The 24,730-nt window shown below is 39.4% G+C and overlaps 1 protein-coding gene across 1 annotated transcript in view; it reads right to left on the reverse strand.

Annotated features, from left to right (window-relative positions):
* The window catches only part of TTLL5 (tubulin tyrosine ligase like 5), a 122,479-nt gene that overhangs the window by 57,773 nt on the left and 39,976 nt on the right, over window positions 1-24,730 (reverse strand). The window contains exons 19-29 of the mRNA XM_084207248.1: window positions 24,588-24,650; window positions 23,616-23,654; window positions 22,516-22,646; window positions 21,233-21,524; window positions 17,083-17,203; window positions 15,373-15,519; window positions 13,124-13,221; window positions 10,190-10,323; window positions 9,461-9,574; window positions 8,672-9,079; window positions 7,078-7,262 (exon numbers count right to left, since the gene is read on the reverse strand). Of these exons, the coding sequence (XP_084063374.1) occupies window positions 7,078-7,262; window positions 8,672-9,079; window positions 9,461-9,574; window positions 10,190-10,323; window positions 13,124-13,221; window positions 15,373-15,519; window positions 17,083-17,203; window positions 21,233-21,524; window positions 22,516-22,646; window positions 23,616-23,654; window positions 24,588-24,650 (1,732 nt within the window). The remainder of the gene's footprint in view (window positions 1-7,077; window positions 7,263-8,671; window positions 9,080-9,460; window positions 9,575-10,189; window positions 10,324-13,123; window positions 13,222-15,372; window positions 15,520-17,082; window positions 17,204-21,232; window positions 21,525-22,515; window positions 22,647-23,615; window positions 23,655-24,587; window positions 24,651-24,730) is intronic.

The raw sequence follows: 24,730 nt of genomic DNA on the forward strand, positions 1-24,730 counted from the left end.
GTTTAGTACACTCACCTGCTTCTTTCTCATTTCCACCTTCTGTCTAAACGAAAAAAGTAGAATAAGACAAGTGCCCCATCCTCCACTGGATCTGTCAGTATGTTTGTAGGAATCCTGGCTGCTGGATCTTGGGCACTGACTGGCTGCATAGCACAGAAGGAGGCAGCTCTGTATAGCCCTTGCCTGGGTGGTCTGATGTTATCCCTGTGATTAAACTCCCCGGCTGCAAAAATTGGAGCTATTCCTGATGATAGCTGGGACCTGAAATCTTTCACTCTCCCACACACACAGAGTCAGAGCTCCCACCAGGTTTCCCCTCCTTCTCTTCCTCCTCCTCTCGGTCAAGCTGGCCAATTCAACAAATTCTTCAGCTCCCTAGCATTAATAACTACGAAGTACTACAGCCTGCTAGATATCAACTCCAGCTCCCCCCCATCACTGGGCAGTGATAGGGACCTCACACAGATACAGCATTGCAGAAGAACTTTTACCTTACAGCATGCTTCAGAAAGAAGTAGCATGCTATTTACAAGGAAAAACACTCCTATGTATCCAGGATCCAGCCACCTGGCTCTGGATGTACACACATGCTGTGTATTTTCACGTCCTCCCTGCAGAAAGTCTCGCAATGCAAACACATGGAAATATTTTATGCTAACAAACATGAAAAAAATGCTTTAGATTAAAGTCTGGTATAAAGGGAAAAGTAGATAAACCTGGATAAGCCTTCATCCATCTGTTGATCAAGAAAGGCCAATGGCTTACACTAGGTACAGGTGAAAAACCCCTCTTAGCCAGCTATGCAGAAGTCACAAAGTAGTCAATAAGACCTCTACATCATAAAATCAAGGCAAAAAAGGCAATAAAGTTCCTCTCCAATGAAATGGGCTTGCTGAACTGTATCTTCAGGCCTCATTCCCTAATTCACTACCAACATACCTGACTTTTTTCCCCCAATAGTACTGTCACCATCTTATTGAACAAGAACATTTCAGGAAACTGAAAAACTGTTTTATCATACACCATTAACCACTACACTGCACACACTGACAAAGACATCACCACTTGGTAAAAATAATTAGCAAGCATCCAATTGACGTAACTAAGGAAATCTACAATTTCAGATAATTTGTTCCTCACAAGTGTCTCAGAAACCCACTTATCATAAAGAAAAGATTGACTACAGTAAAGCAATGTAACAAAGACAATCCCATAGACATGGAAGCAGCAGCACAGCACATGTGCTTCAGTATAAAAGGTCAGTTCAGATCAATGGCCCAGCAAACTCACTATCCTGTCTGACATATTTCAGAAGATGAAAACAATTTTTGTTTCCATGCATCTAACAAACATCTTATTGATAAGGCAAATACTTTTTTATTTCTGCAAAATCTAGGGATTTATCATTTGAAAAGTGCTCATTATTCTGTCTGATGAAACTATGGCCTACCTAATTTTTCAGCCTTAATGGTATCCAATTTTGGGAAGTTTCAAAAGGTAAATAAATTCTGTGACAATAACTATTCACTTTTACTATAATTTTTTACTCCAATACCCTCCTCATATTACAAGAAACATGAATAAAATAAAATTTATTTACCTTGTCTTTCACTGCTCTGTGTTAATTCCTTCACACTTATCTCCTCTCTCAAAAAACTTTTCACCATCTTCTTAAAACTGCATTTGCAGTCAATCATTTTAAACATAGTTATTTTTCCTAAATTCACTTTAGAAACATCACCCAGAAGGGAAAACAGTTTTGAGGGAGATTGTAATTGCTGCTTACACTAAAACATATCCTGTTCCTTAAATACACCAATCATTTTTCATTGCTGACTTTACTGCTCAATGTGAAACAGGTATCTGCACTGAGTTTTCAATGAAATAGTTTTTTTCTTCCCTAAAGAAATAAAGTTTAGATTACTCATTCAAGAGGTTAAAATTATTGCTTATCATATAGTCAGTTAATTATAAACACTAAACTTCATCTGCTCATGTCTAACCTAATTAAGGCAGCTCTTAAATTTCTCGTCGTTTTACTCATAATAATAAAAAACAGGATGGAAACATAGTGACAAATTACCAGGAGGTAGGCTCAAGTTTAAGTTTACAGAACACACCTAACTTCATGGTAACTGAACATGAGACTCTTGCAGCCCACATTACACTGAATGTAACAAGAAATTACCTCATGTAGTAAAAATGAGCTGCACAAACACGGATGAACACTACCGAGTAGGTAATCTACTGTAAATTCACACCCTGTATAACCTGGAAATAACTTGCTTTTAAATTCATTCTTTAGGTAATAAAACATCTTAATGTTCTTATAAACCTCCTCCTTTCAAACCTTTAATTTTATGCTGAATCATGAACATTCTGTATTATTTATCTTCAGTTATCCCCTTGCTATATAGCAAAATGACTTTTGTCTTTTTTTGATCTGTAATAAAACTTCCTTTATCCTACAGACAGCACTTGATGAAAGCTTGTCAAAAACGTTTTTGGAAGTTTGAATATGAACAAGCTAAACTGAGTGCTGGTTTTTTTCAGTTCAAAGAACTCCAATAGGTAGGACATAATAGATTACTCACTTTCTTATGGCCATGGGAGATCAGACACCTCCCTGTTAGCCTACTCAGCCCCTGCCTTACCAGGTTAATGCTGGACTCTCAAAGGCACATTTACCATAGAGATCTCTGTTGCTGGCTCCCAGACACATTGGGTAGCTAATGAGAGGGCACACCCTTCTATTTTTGGATGCTGGAGAGTAATAGTTAGATTGCACATACTGCAAAAATCAGGCAGTGTCTGAAATATATAGTATGGATAGAGGTACCTAATGCTTAAGGAGTTGATGATCTCAAAATGAGCTTTATTATTAGACAAGAAATAGAAATAGTGGAAAAACAACTTAATGAAAGGCAAAGTGTTCCTACACACTTTGTGTAACTGTCTGCGAGGACTGAAACTGAGTACAACAGAACAAAACTGCACATCAGCAAGGCTTTACCTTCCTACATCTCCATCTCTCATATGCTAACAATTGTATATGTTATCAGTGTGAAGTTCCTATCTGGTCTTCCAGAAGTCAATGGAAAGAACTGACAAAACAGAAAGTTGATATAAACACAAAATCTTGTTTTCTTCAGAGAACAGATCTTAAACATCTCTTTCAAAGTTCATCAGATACTTAAAATTTTCCCTTTGGACATTGGTATTTTAGCAGTAAATAATAAAGTAATATCAATAATATCAATAAAATTATATAAATAAAAATAACTAAATAATAAACTAATTTAATACAGAGGCTAGAAAACAAGAGTGTAAAAGAGGGAACATGAAACAGGTGCTTTGGGCATGGGTAGAAAACAGTGAAGAACAGCAGGGATTAGGGAGGGACAGAGGTGGACTCCCAACCAGAATGACAACACCATTCCAAGCACAGCTGCTGAGGCTACATTCTTAGGAACCCCTGAGACCCACACTACTGTATGGATACCAGAAGCAATTCTCACAAAAACAGGAATGAAAACAAGCTTCCCAGCTGCTCTTGGAAGGAGGTATGTATTCCAAGCACCCCAGCCTACAAGACACAGCTTGGTGCAACACAGGGAATCAATGGATTCAACTCTCACACAGAAGTTCTTGCCCTTGGGGGGAAAAAAACCAAAACACACAAACCAAAAACCCTCACAAAAATACAGTCCACAGCAACACCAGCATTTTCAAGTCACTCTTTCATATACCCCCTCCAAATCAATGGTCCTAATCTTATCATGAAACATAATTAAATCCATATATCAAGTCCTTTTCATACCAGCCAGGTACTTTCCAGCAAGGTAGACTAACTCCAGGTTTCTGGAATGGCTTTAAACAATTGCACTATTTTTATTATTAGATAAGTAATGTTCTAATCTTCATGCCAATTTATTTAAGACTGCTTTTTAAAAAATACTATCATATTTCAAGAGGTTTAAACACAGAAGTAAAAAGGGGGAAAATAACAACTCAGGGTTCCCTGTCTAGAAATGTATAGGAAAGTAGTGCCATGTTTAATTAAGTGACCCTGATATGAGCCCTTTCTCTACTCTCCTCTCAGTTTTCCATCCCTTAATTCTCCTGTCCTAAAGCCATCAGAGTTTCACAACCCAGAACCCTCAAACACTCCCACTCAAGCCTCTTTCATCTCATACCAATAGTCTTTGGCTTCCTAGTTCTCTCCAGGTGTTTACTAAATCCTCTCCAACATATTTCTCTGTCTCATCAGTCCTTGCCTTCCCTCTTCCTGGTTCATGCCAAATCCTGGTCTGTCCCAATCTAAAACCATGCAGCACTCCCAGGTAGCTTCAACAGTACCAGTTCTTCTGCAAATCAATTTCCAAACTGCCAGCCTACTCTGCAATTCCTGCACTTCTATTTATTCCATGCCCCTGCTACCAATCCTACATGCCTAGCAGTTCAAAGTCAGATATCCTGGTTCCAGTATTCAACAACAAGGCCAAGCCTTGCTGCCCTACTATTATGTTTTATTGTATGCTGATACCTCTTACTACCCTTGTTGTCCTGGCAGCCCTGTGTTCTCACAAAACCCCTGGGCCCTTCTTGCAAGACAGGATTTAAAATCCAGGCTGGATCAAAAAATAATCAGAATGACTCTTTAATGACTGACAGAAGAGCAAAATGTGTCCATGTGAAAGAAAAAAAAAAGGCAAAAGTAGTAACTGCATGCTTTAGTTATGATACACTGGGCCTTGCAGCTACCTCTGAACCTTCCAAAACATCACTGCTTCAAGTGTGCTTAAAAATAACGGTCTCAGCTTAGAAACTGCTATGTGCCATAAATTCAGTACCGAAGAAACAGATTGCCTTAAACACTGTTCTCGACTAAATCCAAATTTTCATACTAAGCAAACTTTAGATTCAGATTTCATCTTTCCAAAGGCATTATTTAAAAAACATGGCCAGAAAAATCACAGTAGAGAGCAGATATCTAGAACTGAATGGACAGAGGGTCGGGAAGGAAATTCTGTCAGATAGAAATCCAGCTCTAAACTTCTCATTGGGTTATGAACTCCTTTCTACACTGACCTTTTTCATGATTACAGAAGATGACAAAGACATAGCCCAACACATTTCTATATTTCACTACTGAAACAAAGCCTGTGCAAACTCTGCATAGTTGAATACAAAATATAGCAGAGTCAGAAAATCAGCAGTGTCTGCTAGGAGCTGAGTGTCCGTTGTTTGCTGGTTGCAAAGCAAATTAGCACCATCATTTTCCTACTATCCAATTCCCACCTCTTCTGTGGGAAAGTATCTTGAAAGAACCCAGAAGCAAAAGCAATGCAGACACATTTACTGCATTTCCAGGCTACACATGCACTTCACAGCCACTTTCATTCTTGAGTATACCTACACAGACTGACTTGTCTGCTGGCTAAACAGGGTTCAGCTGCCACCAGAGTATGCTCCTTTGCCACCCAACACAGCTGTACTCAGGAAACTGCACTGGCCTTCCCATGGAGATCTTTCCAAATTCCCCTCTTAACTCCCCCTTTTATAGTTCCTAATTTATCTAGGAGTAACTAGCCATGGTAGGAATACAGTAGTTTTAAAATAATTTCATTTTTGCAGCTACAGAAATGGCTGCAAGAAGACACATCGGGTTGTTACAGAGACCTAACAAACCACAACAGTTGAAGCAGAATGTGTAATGAATGATTTTAGGGGAAAAAGTCTATGAAGTTATTTTTCAAAGTTCTTTTCTGGAAAGACTGAAATGAAATAGATATATTTCAATTTTTTCCCAAGTATTTGTTTAGATAGTAACTTTTATCCAAGGAGACAGTTTCCATCATATATGTAGCTTTCAACAAATCAGCATTTCCTGAATGAAAATGTTTCACTATCAAAGTTTTTGAACAGTTTTACTGACAACATTTCACTTAAAACCAGCTGAGAACCAGACTGAGTATTATTAGATAAGCAAACAAGAACAAATTGTCTAAATAGGATCTGGTCTTATGCAAGACCAGGCTTCAGCATCACCAGTACAGCCAGTGCCCACAGTCTCTCCTGAGTCCAGCAACAAGAAGGGACTTTATTATTTGATATATCCTTTTAAAATTAAAGGCCTATCTGCAAAGAAAAATCTATTCAGCTTCCTAAAGTTATAAATGTACCCCAGATTTTGAAATATATTGCCAATAGCATAACTAGTTATTCAAAATCTAAACATACTAATAAAATTGAAAGAAGTGAAGAGAAGCAAATACCAGCAGCTGTTGCGACTATCAAACATGCCTCAGAAAACTCAGCAAAACATAACCATTAAAACAGTAATTCTAAAATATAAGAATCAAACTAAGACATTCAAATTGTTTGCCTCCAGCAAGTAAAGAGCAAAAAAATGGCTGTCCAAGGCAAAGTGTCTATGCTAGAAAATGTGCAGTTGGCCATTTAATTAACTGAGAAGTGCTCAACTTGAACACCTTTGATGAGTTCAACTATAGCATACTATAAAGCCAAAAAAATGTTTCTGTGTAGCCATTTAGGACATAATTCAACATGAAATATGAAGCCAAGTGGAATGCTACCAGAACTCAATCATGTATCACCATGTTTGACAAAAGGATTATCATTCCCCATGCTAGTAAGTACTTAATTCTGTCCTTACAGTATTATTGGAATAGAGAATTTACATCAGAACCCATTCTGCAGACTTTCATTGCCAGAACTGTGATAACACACTGGAGGAACAAGGAAGCAAACTGCATGGAAGCACAAATCTGAGTTTGGTTTATTGTCTAGTAAGACAAAGCATGGATTCCATTTTTTGTAACGTATTTTCTAATCCTCTGCCTTTTCTCCTATAAAATGACTTCAAGACATCCTTGTCGACTTCACAGAAATATCAAAGCTTTGGTGACTGTAAACACTTTGAAACAACAGGACAAAGATGAATTTTCATGAGATTTACTGCATGCAGCATATCTCAGCCCAGCCCCGTGCTCATACAGAAGCCTGTAACAAATTTCTCCCTCGCACAGGGACTCTACTTCAGTGCTTACATACCTGCTGTGTAATGAGACTGACGTGGCTTGGTGGGGAATACTGGCAGGCTGCTTGCTTTTCTGCCACCTGCTGCAGTTCTGCTGCTGCCACCCCGGGCCCGTGGCGTTTGCCCTGGGCAGTCTGTTCTGCATCTTTGTGCATCCTGGCTGCACCCACACACTGCCCGCTGGAGCTGCGATGGAGACCTACCAAACAAACATTGCAACGCGCTTCATGAGCAATGTGCCAGACTCTCAGTCTGCTGATCAGACACACAAAAGCAGATAAGACACCAAGAAGAATACAGAATACACCTATTCTGCGTGGGTATTGCCCAAATGAACAATTAGCAATTCCAAACCTGTATTCTCTTTATTACAATGTATCTAATGGCACCCAATTCCAGAGACATTGGCAGCTGTTACCCAAGTTAAATCTGTAAAGCTTTTCCTTAAAAACAAATGGATCTCTTTAAGTAAGCCACAGTTGGGAAGTAAGATGTATTCTAATGCTTGAATTGTCAATATGTATACAGCAACCCTAGTAAACATGTGCTGACCCCAATACACAACCTAGAACAAATAAATACCATCAAAATCCCCCCCCAAAAAATAATATTATCAGTATCACAGCTGTTAGCCTGTATGTGGTTCCCAAAAGTTTCCAAATAAATTACAGTCTGCATGCAAATTCCTACAGTTTCTACTACGCTTCAGGCTCTTTACACTCTAAAGCTGCATTGCTTAAATGACTACTACAACACCATGATAGATCTCTAAATCTTGGTTTTGGGATACCCTTGGATATGACAGTGCTAAAACACCCTAGAGAATGAGATATTGTAATGATTCATTCAGATCCTTTTTTTCTGGAGGTCTTGACACACCTTTAAGTATTCAACACTTACGAGGTTTCATTACAAGATTACCAGAGAACTAAGAACAGCACATAGACTGAGACAGGACTTCTGCTAATGATAACAACATTAAACCCTCTAAAGATAGATGAGATCAGTAACATAATAAAGAAAATATGCAATACTTAATTTTGCAGCTCTTGTTGAACAAGTTCAAAGGCTGAGTTCAAAGCACGAGGCTGAGGTGAGACTACAACTACCAGAAAAGAGGTTTTCTGAGGTAAGGGTCAGCCTCCTCTCCCAAATAAAAAACAACAGGACAAGAGGAAATGGCCTCAAGTTGTATCAAGGAAGATTTAGACTGAATATTAGGAAAAATTTCTCCACCAAAAGGGTCGTCAAGCACTGGAACGGGCTGCTAGGAAGTGGCTGAGTCACAAACCACAAAGGTTTAAAAGATATGGAGTAAACACAGCTCTTAGGGACCTGGTTAATGCTGGACTTGGTAGCATTAATTGTTTGACTTTGTGATCTGAAAGGTCTTTTTCAATCCAAATGATTCTATGATTGCCTGTTCATTTGGTCAATAAAAGGGCATCTGCCTAACAAGGGCTGCATCCTGTTCTGCTTTCTGTAAGAAATTTAGCACCATCCAACAAGAATCAATTCTGGAAATGTAAATTTCTACCTACTCCACAACACAAATTACACAGTCTCTGCACTGAACTAGCATGTTATTATGAATCCCAGAGCACTCACCTACTTTTGCAGAGGATATTTGGGACAATCTTTGGCTGTAGATCTGAACAGCTCTCTGAAAAGATGAGAATGGGCCAATGGTGTAGTTACCAGAACGGCGATGCAACCCTGCAAGGCTACAAGTCTCAGTGGACACTGAGTTTGTGAGGACAGAAGAGCTCTCAGGAGCTGCGCTCTGCAAGGAGTGTAGTGGGGGTGGGGACTGAATCAGTCTGGGACCAGCTGGAGGAGGCAGCAATGAAGGCTGACCAGACACCTTTGGATTTTCAGAGGCTGCAGGCTGAGATGGCATCCAAGAACTGGTACTTCTCTGGAACGTGGCACCAGGAACAGAGGAAGAAGCACCAGGAGGGCTGCACTGAGGTAATTTCACTTCAGCATTTAAGGAGAAGGGGAGTCCTTCTGGAACTATACAAAGATAATGAACATACTATATGAGGAAAATCTGCTTTTTAGGTCCTTTGATAATATCAACACATCAAATGCCTGCATTCAGACCCACTGAAGCCAAAATGACCTCATCTACCAGCAGAGACAAGAAGAGGCTCTACATGATAAATACCTTCTTTCAAAGCCTGCCATATCTAGATCAACCCCCCCCAGGGAGGGGGGGCTAACTCTTTCTCACTACCTACTCTACAGTACCTTCTCTTGTGTTTAAAAGCACAAACTGGGCATTCAGATCTCTGTTTGAACCCAAAGGTTCCAACCTTTCTTCAAAACAGTATAAAACAGTATATGCAGTCTTTTTTTCTTTTTTTTTTTTTTTATTTAAGTCAGTTCACTTACAGCTTGATTTAGCTTCTTTGGGTTTACAGCCTTTTAGTGCTCCTTCTCCAGACAAATCTGCAACTGAACTTTTGGGGTGATCGCCTTTTATTTTTTTCATCATCTCAGGATGCTCTATAACAAAATCAAGAAGTTAGGAAGTAGAACACTGCAAATCACTAGAACAATGTTGCAGAATTAACCCTTGTTGTGATTGACTTTATTGCTAATACTTCCTGTAGACCACAAAACTTCATTGATGACAATTATGCTGTCATCATGTATAGTAGCATGGACTACTAGATACATATGGCTAGCACACTCTTCTTCCACAGAGTGCCTAATTAGGCTCAAATATACAGTCTCTGCCCTCCAATGGATACACTCACTGCAGGCAGCAAAATTTAAGATCTTGATTTCATTCATCTCTTTGATTTCAGGATTCTCTGTTCAATTCTTACTGCCTTCACTTTGCACATTCTCATTTCGATCATGAACTGCCATATCTAGTTCCTTATAAATACCAGTCAAAGTTCAACCCATTTCATTTCAGGAAAAGAAGACAGGAGTGAAGTTACTCTAGTCTTCATATAAGACTGAGCTAAGAAAAAAAAAAAAAACCAAACCAGAATTATATGTAACCTCAGAAAACCTGAGTAATATTGTGGAGAGGTTGTTCTCTTTTCACAGACATAAGTTAAACTAGATTTGTCTGGGAAACATCATCTCAGACCTGCCTGCAAAACTTACCACCTTGGGGCTGCTTCTCTAATTGGAGAGTGCTGTTGCTGTGTTTTATGGTTGTGGATTTTGCTCCTAGGAAGATACTTGCTGATTTGTTTTTCTGTGTGTAAAAAGTCAGTACTTCCTCCAGGTCGCTTTCACTGCAACAAGGAAAGAAGAATGGATGTAGAGTGAGGACGCTAAACTTTTCTGCATTCATGTAACAATCTAAGACAATAAATGATAAGGAAACTGAAGAGTGGAGTGGGGGAAAAAAAAAGGTGACACTAAACAAGCTAATGATTTGCTCAGTTCTACAGGCTAAGAGCAGAAGGAAGGCAACATGCCCTGGTTAAACTTGAGATTCCCACTAAAATACCATCTTCTTATGCAGTAGGAAATTCCAGGCATTCAGGAGCCTTCCCAGGATAAATAAAGAGCAAGTGAATACTTCGAACACATCTGGGGAGATGAGCTCAACCTGAGAGATTCCATTCAGCTAAATTTATCAGTCTTCTGCAGGTGCTCTTTAAAACGAGCAGCTATTTTCTCATGAGAGAATTCAGGTCAGCCTCTGTTTTATAGTCACCATTAGTAGTTTTTGTTCAGCAGCAGGGAGAGAAGAGGAAAGAAGGCAAAAGCCAAAACTGCAGGACAACCAGAGCAGTCAATATTTTTGGGAAACTCACAAAACTTGCATATGTTTCTCATTTTCCTTACAAGAACAAAGTGGGACAGCCCCAGGATCCTGTTGGGGATCTATTGGTCCCAAACCAATATCAGTTACTTGGCCATTCTTATTAGAGCTTGTGCAAGCTACAGTTCTGGTTGTTTGGTATGCTTTCCCTTTTGCTTTATAGTGTTACCTCAGCATCAGCAAGTAGCTGTATGGCAGGGCAAACACCAAAGCAAGTATTACAGTGCCATCAACACTACAAGAAAATGTAACAGGAATATAAAGTAGCAGAGCAGCAGTTAGAATCTTTCAAAATATCCTCTGAATATCACAACTGTAACTAGTATTAGCTAGCTTAAGCTTTGGTAAAAACCATGGCTAAAGCTGATACACTGAAGTTTGCAGCATGCCCTGAAGATCCAAACTTCACCTTTCCTCCCAGAATAGAAGTGAAGGGGAAATAAAGAATGAGAAGTTGTACGTGGAAAGGTTCTTTAAGCTTTTAAATGAATTTACCAGTATGTATGTGTTTTTACAATGCACTGAGGACGTTTAGAATCAGCGGTCATAGCATACATACAACTAAACACAATGACATCCATGAGATATCAAAGTTAGAGAGTCAATGAGACCATCTCAATTAAGCAGCAACATTTATTACCCATTTTCTCCACTGCTGCATTCACTGCACTGCAGAATGAACACTTGAAGGGGAAATCTATACCCTTTGCTTGGCTCCAAATTACTTGCTCACTGGTTCAAGTTTGAAGCACCACGCCATGTAGTGTCAGATATCAGAGTTTTCAAACACACCTCATACTTCATAAGAAGCAGAAAGATCATCCCTAGAAATTGCCTGATCATTGGTAAACTATTCTATGTCACTCAGAAAACCCAGCAAAAATCTCCAGCCCCAGCCTAGACTGTGCATCAGCCAATAACATCAAAACAGAAGAACCTGCAGTTCTGTTCCATGCAGCTATCTCTTAACATTTCCATTACAAAAAGGAAAATTACCTGCCTAAGACACAACAGATATTTTGTGGCCAGAATGCTCAGAGACCCGAAAGCCTGGGCCCACATAACATGCATTTCTAGCAAGAGCAGTAGATCCTATGGTGTATGGCAGTCAGGCATCTTTATCTGAAAATTCTTCTGCAATCCTGTAAATCTGTTGCAGTAACGACTCCATCAATTATATTAGCAAAAGGTAAAATACTTGTATTCATAAGAATGTATCAAGACAGACTGTGAAACCACCTGAACTTACTTAGGATGCCTCAGCTACCACCCACTTGTAATCATTCACTGTTAGTGCTATCCAAACAGAAAAAGAAAGAACACTTTAATAAGCAGTCACACAAAAGAAGTGACCATCAATCTCCACAGAAATAAGAAAATGAACATTGAAAAGGAAGGTAAACTCTGTCCAGATATTGACAGGGGTTCTTGCCTATATAGGCATGTCATATATAGGCCAAACAATGGAGTCAAGAGGAATTGCTTTTTGTCCTCAAGAATCAGATTTTGAAAACATAATTGTGGTTCACTGAATAACTTCAGACCTCTCCATAGTTAGATAGTTATAATACCATTGTTTTTCATACAATGCTACAGGCCCTAAGGAATACTCAACTATTTTCAAAATATGCTTCTTACCAGACTTTTTAAAGTTTAAAGCAGATAAAGTGCAATGATAGAAAATGCTGCTTTTCCATTGTGAAAGTAACTGCTTGAACTGAACTGCCTTAGCAGACCAAATAAGAGACCTAACTCCCTTCCTTGCTCATCTCAGAGACTCCAGACCTGGAAAATTCCTGAAGAGGCAGCAAGCATGAGATTTGTTTCTGAGAGCAGCAACTTGAGTCAGAGCTGTAACAACTGTTCAACCACAGCAGCTCAAGATCATGTGAGCAGCAGTTCTAGTTTCATTCTCCTTCTAAAGTACTGCCTTACTTGGTCCAGCATCACAAGAGAGGACACCATTAACTCACCAGCAGCAGTCTGAAATTTACACAGGCCAGGGTAACCACTGCTGTCCTTTGGGAAGTTACTTAATGGTCAAAACACCTATTGTATGTTCTTCCCTATGCACCAGATGCTGATGTTACAAGTGTTTGGTTGCTGGAAGAGAGACAAGAGAAGACAAGCTCTCTGTCCCCCAGCAGGAACAGGTCTTACAGTTAATAAAGGCATGTAGAGGCTTTAGATCAATCAAATCATCTTTAGAACAATGTTTCAAGGCTGAAAGATCATTTATCAAGGGCAACAAAATCTATTCCTACCTTGCTCTGGCAATAAAGCTCTGAAAATCTTGAGGATTCACTCCCCCCTCCTCTTCCTGCTTCTTTTTTGATTGTTTCTGAACCATCAGCTCTGTTTCCTGTTAAGAAGCAGTATCAGTAAGTGTCTTTATTTTCCATGGCATAGTTACAGCTCCCAGAATACAAAAACCAATTCCATAGGATCTAAGAAAAAAAGAACATTGCTACATGCAACAACATGAATAAATATGGAGAGCCCCAGATACAGCATCCTAAGCATACACTAGAGTCCATTCCTCCACCTGACACAAATGATTTGCTGGTCAAGTCTTCAAAAATATGTTGTTCCTTGAACTACACTCTTTGCTAGAACATAAGAAGTATGGAACAGAAAAAAAATTAAAATAATTCTTCACAGATATCAGGTCCCCTCTCCACTTTGTTGTTTCTGCCACAGAGCTCCTCCCAACAGTTTTTGTCTGTGCATTTGTCCCAAGAGTAGACAGGTAGAATGAGGGAAAAAGTATAAAATTAATCTTAAAGAAACTGAAGGATATCTGTAGAAAAATCAACAGATTTTCTACTATAAACTAGCAGTTCTCTTGAGTTAATTTCTTCTGTCAAACAACAAATTGAGGGCTTATACACATACCAAAGCCCCACTGCTTCAGCAAAGACTAAGAAAGTAAAACAGTACAGCCTATGGCAAATGTGCTTATATTCTGAAATAAACTGGAATAAATGGTAAGCCTTTGTGGGTGAAAATGGGAGCAAGATTTCCAGATACAAATGGTCTATTTTACACCAGTACAACAGGTTGGCACTAGAGGTTGGACTGATACGAACATATCTGTTCATTAGGAAAACCTTCAGACCTATCTGAAATACCAGTACCAGCTCAAAAACTTTATCTGACCAGACTTGACCTCCGCTTCATTTCTTCCTGCTGTTACCCTGAGCACTCCCAGGAAAAAAGGGTCAGATACATATTTTGAAACATAATTCAAGACAGGGAAGAAAAAGCCAGTTTGGGACATCTTTAGCATTTACTACTTCAGAAAACGTAATCATATGTGATTGGTTTTACTTAATTTGCTGGAGCTGCATTCTTCTGTGTCATTATAGATGATATACAATGGTAAGTACTAAATTTGCCATTTAATATATTAAATCTATTCATATTAAATCTGAAGATACAAGTCAATGAAAGAAGTCTGTATGTTGGAATCAGAAATCAAAAAACCTCACAGTCTAACAGTTTCTCAAGGGCTTAAACACATACACTCTGAAACCTCAAGAGATATGTTCTCACTTGTTTTAACTGAGAAAATATGTTTATGCACTGATTTATTACCAGTTACACAGCTTTATTTTGTGAATTTACTCAAGAGTTAGCAGAAAATCCTAATGTTTGAATACAATTTGAGTGGAAATTATATCCAAAGCAGCTGCATTCTTCACTCACCACAGAGCCACCCAAGTGCTTTGTGGTTCCTCCTAACAGAGTACTTCAGTGAGCATTAGGCATACAAGGCACTCCCTGGAACAGATTTGGTTCAATACCAACCTTGATTAGACAGATCAAATTACCAGATGCCAGTTCTGACAAGGCAACAGAAGTGAACATCCTCTCCTAACGAGTAGAAGCTTGAAGGCCTCTGTGCAGCTGCCTCTGAAAGCTGAATTTCAATTACCCTTGTTCTAACACTGAAGAAATGCTAGGGGGCAAAGGAAAGGGGAAGCTGTCCTCGCAGGACAAAGATTAGGTTGAAACCACTATGCTAAGAACAACACCACCTACATCTAAAGATGTGAAAATTATTTCAATTACAACCCACAACTCCTTTACACTGAGCGTGCGGAGTACATTACTATAGATATGTAGCAGTCCTCGGTGTACCAAGTAAATCGTAAAATACATATTTCATGCTGTTCTGTATAAAACAAAATATATTTAAAGAAGCCCCATAAAAATAAAAATTGGAAAAGGCATTGCAAAGCATTAGAATCAAAGACAAGGCAAAGAAAAAGCACGCTGCCAGTTAAATTCCACTTCATTTCAGCACTTCTTTTTATGCACATAATTACTGGCCTGCACATATTATGTAATAATATTGTTGTCTATCTGACAATTTCAACAAAGTACCATTGTTGGATGCACAGCTGCAAGCAGATCATGTAAATAACAGAAGGGTGCCTTTGAAACAGCCTGCACGAAACACTTTGTAAGAAGAAAAGAGGAACCAAAGAAAATTTCAGCAAGAAGTCACCTTGTTGTAACAGATGATGAACTCGCCCAGCTGGCGAGCCAGGATTCGCCGCCGATCTGTCAGTCCTACGTGACGGCTGGGGAGCAGCAGCCTCAGGGACGGACGGAGGTTGCTGGCTGCTCGCTTCAGAAAGCGGATGATGAGGTCCTGCAAGCAAGAGATGGAGTTAACAACGTGCTATCTGCAAGGTGTGGGGAGAATAGAATAGAGGTACTACAGCAGCTAAGGACTGGCAGGAGCTAAACACATTGTCCCGAGAAAGTGAGCTGAAACTGGCAGGCAAAAGCATCCTGCAATATGCACTTTTACTACAGCCCTATAAATCCAATGTGGGAGAGAAAAACAGTGGGGTATCTTGCCTGAAGTGGGTAAGAATTTTGAACACTTAGGAAGTGTTTGTCTCAAAAGCATAGCAGATAAAGGAAAAAAAATAACTAATCAGCAAAATGCAGTGACACACCTGTAAAGTCCAGTATCTTAGGAGAATGTTTCCAAAAACCCACATGCAATGTGTTAAAGGCGGCCTGTGGAAAAGCGCACTGACATAAAACTCTCTCAGCAGCACCACAGGAAATGGGATCTTGGTCAGATATCTCCACTACAGTGGGTAGACCCATTTCATTATTTTCCAACTACATACTATTGCCACATTCTCTACAGCACTAGAGGTCTACCTCTACAGCCATGTAATTCCAGTCCCTCACCATATCTGTTAGACCTCTGGTGGGGGAAACATATGGCAAGGCAGATCCCAAGGCAAGACGCATCCTGTGGGTGTTTTGAACCCTTTCTGTCCTGCCTCTGGATTTGCTTTTGCTTAGGAGCTCTGCTAATGCATAAATGAGCAGCCTCACAGCCAAACTATTGGATTTCACAGCTCGCCTCTCACTGCCATTACTCCAGGCTGGTTTGATCTGTTATTTTAAACATTATTCTTTACAGTACAGCAGACAAAGTGACTCTCAAAAAGCCCGTTTTAATTTCCACTTGGAAAGAGCAGAGGTAACATTTTCCACTGAGTTGAATGATCATTCTTGACATACAATTTTATCTCGGAACTACATTTTCCCTGCAACAACACTCAGTGAGAATATATGCAGAAAGCTCAAGAGCCTACTGTACAAAGCTCTTTTAGGAAGGCTTGTGAAAGGATCTGGGGATTGCTGCGCTTTTTAAAATGCACACATATCAAACACAGGACTTCAAAATACTGCCTAGAAAAGTCTATCACTTTTGCTTTCTCTTCCCAGTGGCTTTTACTTTAATTTCCTCTATTTAGAATGCAAGTAAGATTGATAAACAAAGATGTCTAGATATATTACAACAGTACATAAGAGAAAAAACTTAACTGGGTACCTGTTCTATTTGAATAGATGAAGGCTTTCTTTAATGCAGCACTAACCAGATCCTGACAAACTCTCTCAAAGAATCTTCTAGAGAAGAATTCAAGAGCAGAAATCTCAACATGAGATCTGAGCAGCCTGAATATCAACAGAATCTAGTCATTAAGAACTGTCTGTCATTGCTCTGAGGTCTGTTAGCAGTCCTACCACATCGGTATATTAAAAATACAGCACTAGCAGCTAGACAAAGATAAACAACCATCATCTCAGTTGGACTTCTGTACTTGCAAGAATAGGAACTGACTTCAAAACTCTCAAGGTAGATTCCAACTTGGCTTCTCAGTCTGGCCAACACAGAGCTTCTTACCATTTGCTCATTCTCTTTGGCAGCCCAGGCAGGATTCTGGATCTGTTCGCCAGCCTCCTTCAGCAGTCGGAGCTGAACGTGCCGTAGATAGGCAGAGAAAGCTGTACGAGCTTGTACTTTGCTGGGGACAAAAAGAATCAATCAGTTATCTTCAGAATAGGAATGGGAGGAGTTACAGCAGTCAGGCACAGCTTATGAACAAAAGTAGTCAGCAAGGTCCCCCTAAGTGCACTAATGCTGAAGCTCAAAGAAAGGAGAACCCCTTCACCCCCTCAGCATTTTGAAGCTGACCTTCAGTTCACCAAGATGGGGTGTGGTAGGTATTGCAGGAGGTACAAAAGACAGAACACACTCTCTAAGATAAATTCTAAAAATGGAATGTTCTTCCTGCCTTTTACAGCCTTGGTTACTCTCCTCTAAAAGCCAGTAACATGGACATCAGCAAAACCATATTTTTAAAACAAATTCAAGGCTCTACTGGGCCTCTGTTTTCACAAACATTTTGAACACCACAACAACAGACCATAAAATAAACAAAGGGCTTGGTACTGGTGCCAGAGTTATAACAAAGGCCCTGTAATTCCCATTAGAAATGAAAGAATTAAATCTGTGAAAGTGAGCTCTTCCCCTGCTAGCTCAGGGATACAAGCCAAATTTCATTGAGCAAGGCACCACTGAGGAATGAGGGAACATCAGCAAAATCTGCTGTGCAGCTGGCTGAACATGTTGGGAAGCTGTAAGCATGAACTGAGGAGAGGACTGGGAGGGACACATAGCTTCTCATTCCCTCACAATAGCAGCCACTTTAGTATATGCATCTGTCATGAGAGAAACTGCTGAAAGCTCTGCCTAATTCTGTTCATTGTCCTCTTGGTCCAAACCTTATCCTCAAACATTCTGCTCTCCCAGCCTCTGCTCTTCCTCATTGTTTTCCCCACAGTTGCTAGAAGCTTTTCATAAGGATATATGAGCAGATTTGCTTTCGTGTCAGCAACAGATTTCCCTTCCTATCACAGGAAATGTCCTAATATGTTGTGTAGAATTTTAAGTTTCATCTTAAACAAACTAGAGTTTTGAATGCATTCCTTTCCTGAAATATTATTCCAGAACTTACTGTTCTAATAAATAGGAACCTCCTCTTAGTAACCAGCCCAGCTTCACTTATGAGTAGCTGATAACTGCTTTTTCTTCCTCCAACATTGTCCTATATCTTAAATATAATCCCTGACAGATCTTCCACCTGGAATGTTTTTGTTAACAGAGTTACACCCTTTCATAGTTTTCATTTTATTAGTGTTAACTATCCACATTTGCCAGTGTCTTCTAACAAAGCATCCACAATGGTGACATGATGAGACCAGCAGCTCACCTCCACCTGTGGTCCACTCACAATTTGCCATCCATGAATATGGGTGATACAATACTCCACATGAAGCCTCAGAAGTATGTCAAGTGATAAGCCCTGGAACACATTTGGTGTTTTCATGCATGCATGAGCTAGGACTTCACAAACTTCCTCTGATCAACCAGCATGCAAGATATTTTTCCTTATAATTAATTTCTAGGTTGATGAACACCCAGCTGACAGAACTTCTGGTGTAAATTATTAGTTCTTATAAGCATCCTGTTGTACTTTGTGCTACTGAATTTCAGCCTAGCTATATTATTTATATCCTCAAGGTCATCCGGTTTCTCATATGCAGTCCACTACTTTTTTCTCATGGTAATAACTCCCAAATATTTTCCATCAGCAATTTTCATTAGCACATTTGTACATTTTGTGTCATTCTTGAACTGATTATATAATCAGCCTCAGACAAATTCCTGAGGAACTTCACCATATTTTTTCTACCTGTATTCTGCTTCTTACAAATATTATCATGTACTTATATGGTCCTTATGACTCCAGGTATGCAAGTCCCTGAAATGCTATTAAAAACTCTGTGCAGCAATTAAGTCTTTCTGGTTTATAGGTCTAAAAATTTCAGGAACATTATGTTAGTGTTACACAGAAATCATACCATAGCAACACTTAGAAAGATCAATGCATCCATTTAGGTAAGAATTGAAGTTAAAATAAAATACTTTGGAAGTATCCATGTATCAGCTTAATCACCAACTTTTGAGGGTTCTGGAAGGTCACACAGGGCCAGAGAGGGGCTAAGGCAATGACAAGTGAACAAGAGTCTCAAGCTAACATCCTCTGTTAATAGCTATCCTACAGCAACTAAAACATTATGAAAATACAATGTTACAATTTCTGTCTTCCAGGAACTTCAGTGAATGCCAGAATGCACAGCAGGCCTTGTAACACCTCTGAGCTCTGCATGCTCCTAATCACTACATCTACTTTCTCTTTCTACATGTGCGGAACATTGGGAGAACTCTCTGAATCCATGCTGAGAACTGATACTCTCTACATCAGGCCACCATGTATCAGAAAAAGCTCTCACCTCAGCTTTCTAGAGCTGTCAGGTTTGGTGTAGGTCCAACTCAAACATCCCATGACCAATTCAAGATCTGTGCTTGATAAGGAGCCCCCATTATCAGCATCAGCACAATAATACAGGTCTTGGCCTGCACCTAATACTTCCATGACTAAAAACTACAGAAAGTTTTTGTTTAACACTGCCTCTCCTTTTGTGGGGGTGATATTGAAACCTGAGGCCTTAAATGCAGGAAAAAGTAACTTCCTTTTCATTTTACTTCCTTGGGAATGGCAGAGTTGGAGGAACACATTTTCTTTGACTATCATTTCTTTACCAGTAACACCCAACATGTGGAAGGCAGATATTTCCTCATCAGGCTGACTAAAGGAGAGAAAAGTCCCACCACTTACAAAAACTGACTAGAATGAGCCTGGTTTCTCTTGCATGAAAATTTTATTCAGCTCCTCTGCCTGTTGGGCCCATAACCAAAGCTTACATCAATGACATCCCAGATGGGGCCAAGCTCAGCACAATCTCAGAACAAGGGGTCACCACAAGCCTTACACCATTCTGTGGGGAATCCCAACAGTGCTGGGTGCTGAGCAAGATTCTGCCAGGAACATCAGACAGCTTATGTTCTTGGCAGGAGTCTGTTCTATATATATATGTATAGATATAGACACAGCATTGCTATGTTTATCCTCAAAAGAGGTTTCAGAATCTTCCCTGTCACAGCAGCAAATGTCCTTGCCACAATTAGACATCAGAATGATCCCCAAAGCCACTGAATAATTCATAGTCTCTCCCAGAAACTAAACTAAGAAAGCAACAACAAGGAACATTTTCTCTACTTTTGGACATTTTTCACAGAAAACATAATGCTGCTTCTTGTCTAGAAGATGTAAAGCCTTCCTACTCAGGTATATATGATCATCCTTTCTTTTTGTACTTTCTGTCTATCTGCAATTAGACAGTTTTGCTACCCACATTCAAGGGGAGGATCATATTTCAAAATATCTGGTTAAAATCTTGCTTGGTGTTTTTCTATAGAATCTCCTCCAGCACATCTCTCTTTTCCAAGAAAGAGTCATGCATCAGAACATACTCTAGTCCACACCGTTCTACTCAACAACATGCAATGAGATGCTTCAGTAATTTGTCACTCTCAAATTACTTCCTAATTTTGCTCTCAGAAGGCAACGACCTTGAGCAAAGATTACTACCAGAGGCAAAAATTCTACCATCAAAAACAGAAGCACTAGATGAGAAAAGTAATTTTACGGAGAGATAGCACTGAAATATTCCCATCCAACCCCTCCTGGATAATTTAACATATGCTTATAACCACTTCTTAGCAAATGCAAAGAATGAGAAGAAAAAAATTAGAATTCAGTAGCAGGCATCCTGCATTAAGGCAAAGAGGCATATTAGAAGCCTGAGCTGACAAAGAACAGGTTAGATCATCAGATTAAAGAACAGCAACGGAAACCATGCTTCATGCTTTACACTGAACCAAGAGGTCAGGCACTCAGGTAAACTGTCAGACTTTGCAATGGTCTCCCTTCTCTGCCAACAAGATGTTAAGGCAGCCCACAATCAGACAAAAATCCAGGCCTCTCTTCTAGGGTCTTATTACTTCACATTCATAACGCGCATCTTCCACATTTTAACTTGTGTTAGCTTCAAGTCAAAACTAGAGGCAATACGCAAAAAACTCTCACCTCAAGTTTCCTTCATTTTGAAGAATCTGAAGCAAGTTAAACTGAGATTTTGCGCCTGGTTTTTGCAGAAACAGCTTTTCTCCGTCTCCAGTTTTTTTGTTATGCTTTTTTGGTAACCTTTCCTTACAAGCAGTTTTCACTGAGTCAGACAGCTTTGGCTTGTTGTTCACCGGGGTGCCCGAAAGAGAACAAACACTTCTATCTACGTCTTCATCTTCATCCTCATCCATCTCCTCTTCCTCCTCACCTTCTGTGTCTGACTTGAGGGACAGCTTTGCTGGTTCTGATGTGCCTGTAGTATAGGAGAAATCACTTATGCTGATTAAGAAAAAAACAAAAGTGGAGAGGACTGTTCTACTGCTTATACCCTTTGGTTTACCCTAAACTCTTTTCTGCTAGAAGGACAGAACACTGCCATTTCAGAACACCATCTTAAGTATGACTGTTCTATATTATTCTGTCTTTCAGCTTGTACATCAGTTGAGAAGCCCATTTTCCCAATATTACAGAACACAGAAGAACACCAAGATTATTGTTTTAGCCTTACAAATGAAAAAAGAATGCCCACACAAAATCAAAGAGGCAAAGACATTTTCCTATAATTTTATCCTGATTCTTACATACGTACCAATATATCTACACCCATACTTGATATATATATATATACACACACACAAATTTTCGTATGTTGTGTGTCAAATAAAGCAAAGCTGCAAAATCTTAACTTCCACATGTGCCAACAAAGATCATATACCTTAACACAGCAGCAAAAATAATCTTATAACATCCAATCTCTCCTACCGCAGTCAGTATCACACAGCAATTAGAAAGAGTTTAGATACGGGCAGGAACAGTCACTTGTGGGGATCACCTCTGTACCCCTTTAAGATTTTCCAACACCAGCTTGGATAAAGACTTCTGTTCCCAATAGCTTAAGAGTCACAGCTGTCTAGAGGAATCAATCTGAAAGGTCCCATCTTTCTCTGAAAAGCTGAACAATTACAGAGGCACACATACTGTCCAATTCTTTACCCAAAATGCAACAAACAAGCTCATCTCTAAGTAAGCACTGATTACCTTTAATCATATACATGGGGGTGTGAGAGGGTGGGAATGAAATTCAAGGCACTAAAACAAAAGTTCAGAACTAGAATGAAGTCAAAACTATTAACAATTGAAAGTGAACAACCCCATTCACACACATTTCAAAATAAGAAGTCCTTTGCTTGCCTTTTTTTTTTGTTTTTTACCAGCTGCTCATTTAAAACCCTAGCCATGCATACCTGATGCTCCAACCTTGCCATGGTACCGCCGCCGCCTCCGTAACTCCAGTGAAACGAGCTTCCTCTCATAAAAGAGAGCATGAGAGCCCACAGTTTCCATCCTCCTATCCAGCCTTCCATGGAAACCTGCTCTGGGAAGCACAGTAGACAGATAGCCCTCAGTCTCCCTTTGTCTTTCTCTCCCTGATAACACAAGAGACCTAGTAGACCAAACTTCTTCAAGAAACATTCTTGCTGATACACGCAAGAAATATTTACCATCAGTCTAACTGCTTTCCTTAAGCCTGTAAATGTTTGAAGAGAGTCTTGTGTGTACTCCACAGAACATCACCTCTCAAAGTCCCAAGATACACTCACCTAGTGTCAATGCTTTCATGACTGAGCATTATCTGCCCATCATGCAACAGCTCAGGGCACAATTAACAGAGTAACTGCAAGTAGTACAAAATTGCAGAGTGATTGCAAGAGTACAAAATAAAGAAGGGGAATGGAAAAGACCATATTGACATTAATCTGGTTGTCTGAACCACTTATGTAGACAGCTTGTTCTTCACTGATCAGATATAAGCATTTTAACATAACAAAAGTGGAAAATACCAAAATTTCTATAAGTTCTACCTAAGACAAGGGATGAGGAGCCCTGCCAGATTCCAGAAGGGAAACATCAAAAATAACAACTTTCTTCCAGTGCACAAAAATCCAGAAAAGTGCTCCCTATGATATAAGTGGAAACAAGCTCAGAAAATGCTTATTGTTTCACTTATCTTTTCAGTTCTAACAAAGTGAATATATGAGTATATGAAGTCCAAAATCCTTATGTATTACAAGATCTTTTGAGAGAGCTCAGTGATGAAGCTTATCAATATGGTAGGAATACCAAAGTGAGAAGCGTATGAGGAGAAATTTTAAGATTCAATGAAAACATGAGCTCTCCACACATGGGTATATTCTTTTTTCACTGTATTTATGTTTCTAAAGTTGTTTTCATGGATTTCAGGTAGATAAGGTGTTGACTCACAACTTGGAAGATGAAGCTAAGGAAATCTAAATTTAGAATAATTCCTACAGAGCACAAATTATTTAATTAAGAAGCTATTTACCGGGATCTTCCAGTGATGAACTCTCTTTTTGTCTTGCTCCTAACAAAGAGAAAAACGTCAAAAATTATTCTCCATACTGCATCAGCCTTGATTAAAAAGCCTCCTTAGTCTTTCACATGTACAATAGAAAGACCGTATATACAGAATTACTTGTGAGTTCTATCTCAAAGAAGGAAAAAAATAAAAGGATTCCAAAAGAGGAGCCCTGAGCAGCTGCACTACAACTGATGCTTGCATTTGTCAGGCTTAAGCTGGAGAAGGCATCACTTAGAACAACTCTTTTGACACATCCCTGAACATACACAGAGAAAAAAAATTGTACAGCACTGATGCTGGAAGAGCTTCTGTAAATACTGCCTCCTTTCTCAGTCACCTTGTCTTTACTTGGTCGTGACTTCAGAGGGGATCTCAAATTCTCACAAGAAGAATTGTTGAGAAGGAAGAGCATTAAACACACAGTCAAAGACACTGCATCCAACTCTCAGTGGAAGCTCAGCTAGTGGCATGAACTGTCCCAACCACCACCCAAAAAAGGAATCATCAAATCATGATTGCACAGATCAAGACACAGGAATGCTAAACTGCTGGAGAAGTCAATTTCAGGGCTTAATGTACATGAAGACAAGCTTTAATGTGATTTGAAATTTGAAACAAAAGGTAAGCCAGGAACACCTATAATCCTTTCATAGAGAAAAAAAATCATCTAAGAGCTTGAAGTTTTTTCATGTCTATAGTAATATTAGTACTCCAATGATTCCCATGCCTTTTGAGTATTGTCCTTTTTGCCCTTGGTTTCAGAAGGGCAACACAATATATGACGAACAATCGTTGGCAAAATAGAGAAGAGATTCACAATTATCACCACTCCTATAAATCCCAGACTTGTGTTTGTAACATTGGATAAGTGAGGAATGAATCCTTTTTGTACTGTTTGTGCCCTTTACCTCTCTCCCAAACAGAGAAGCTTTCTACCTGTCCTTAAACAGACGTGTAGCCAGCATGTAGTTCATTGATGTCTTGTGCTCTAGAAAAGATCTAGGAAAAGAAAAAAAAAAACCAAAAAAAACAGGATTATCAAGACAGAACTCGACTCAATGAAAGGCAGCACAATGCAG

This window comes from Fringilla coelebs (assembly GCF_963513975.1).
Source record: "Fringilla coelebs genome assembly, chromosome: 6".
Taxonomy (NCBI): Eukaryota; Metazoa; Chordata; class Aves; order Passeriformes; family Fringillidae; genus Fringilla; species Fringilla coelebs.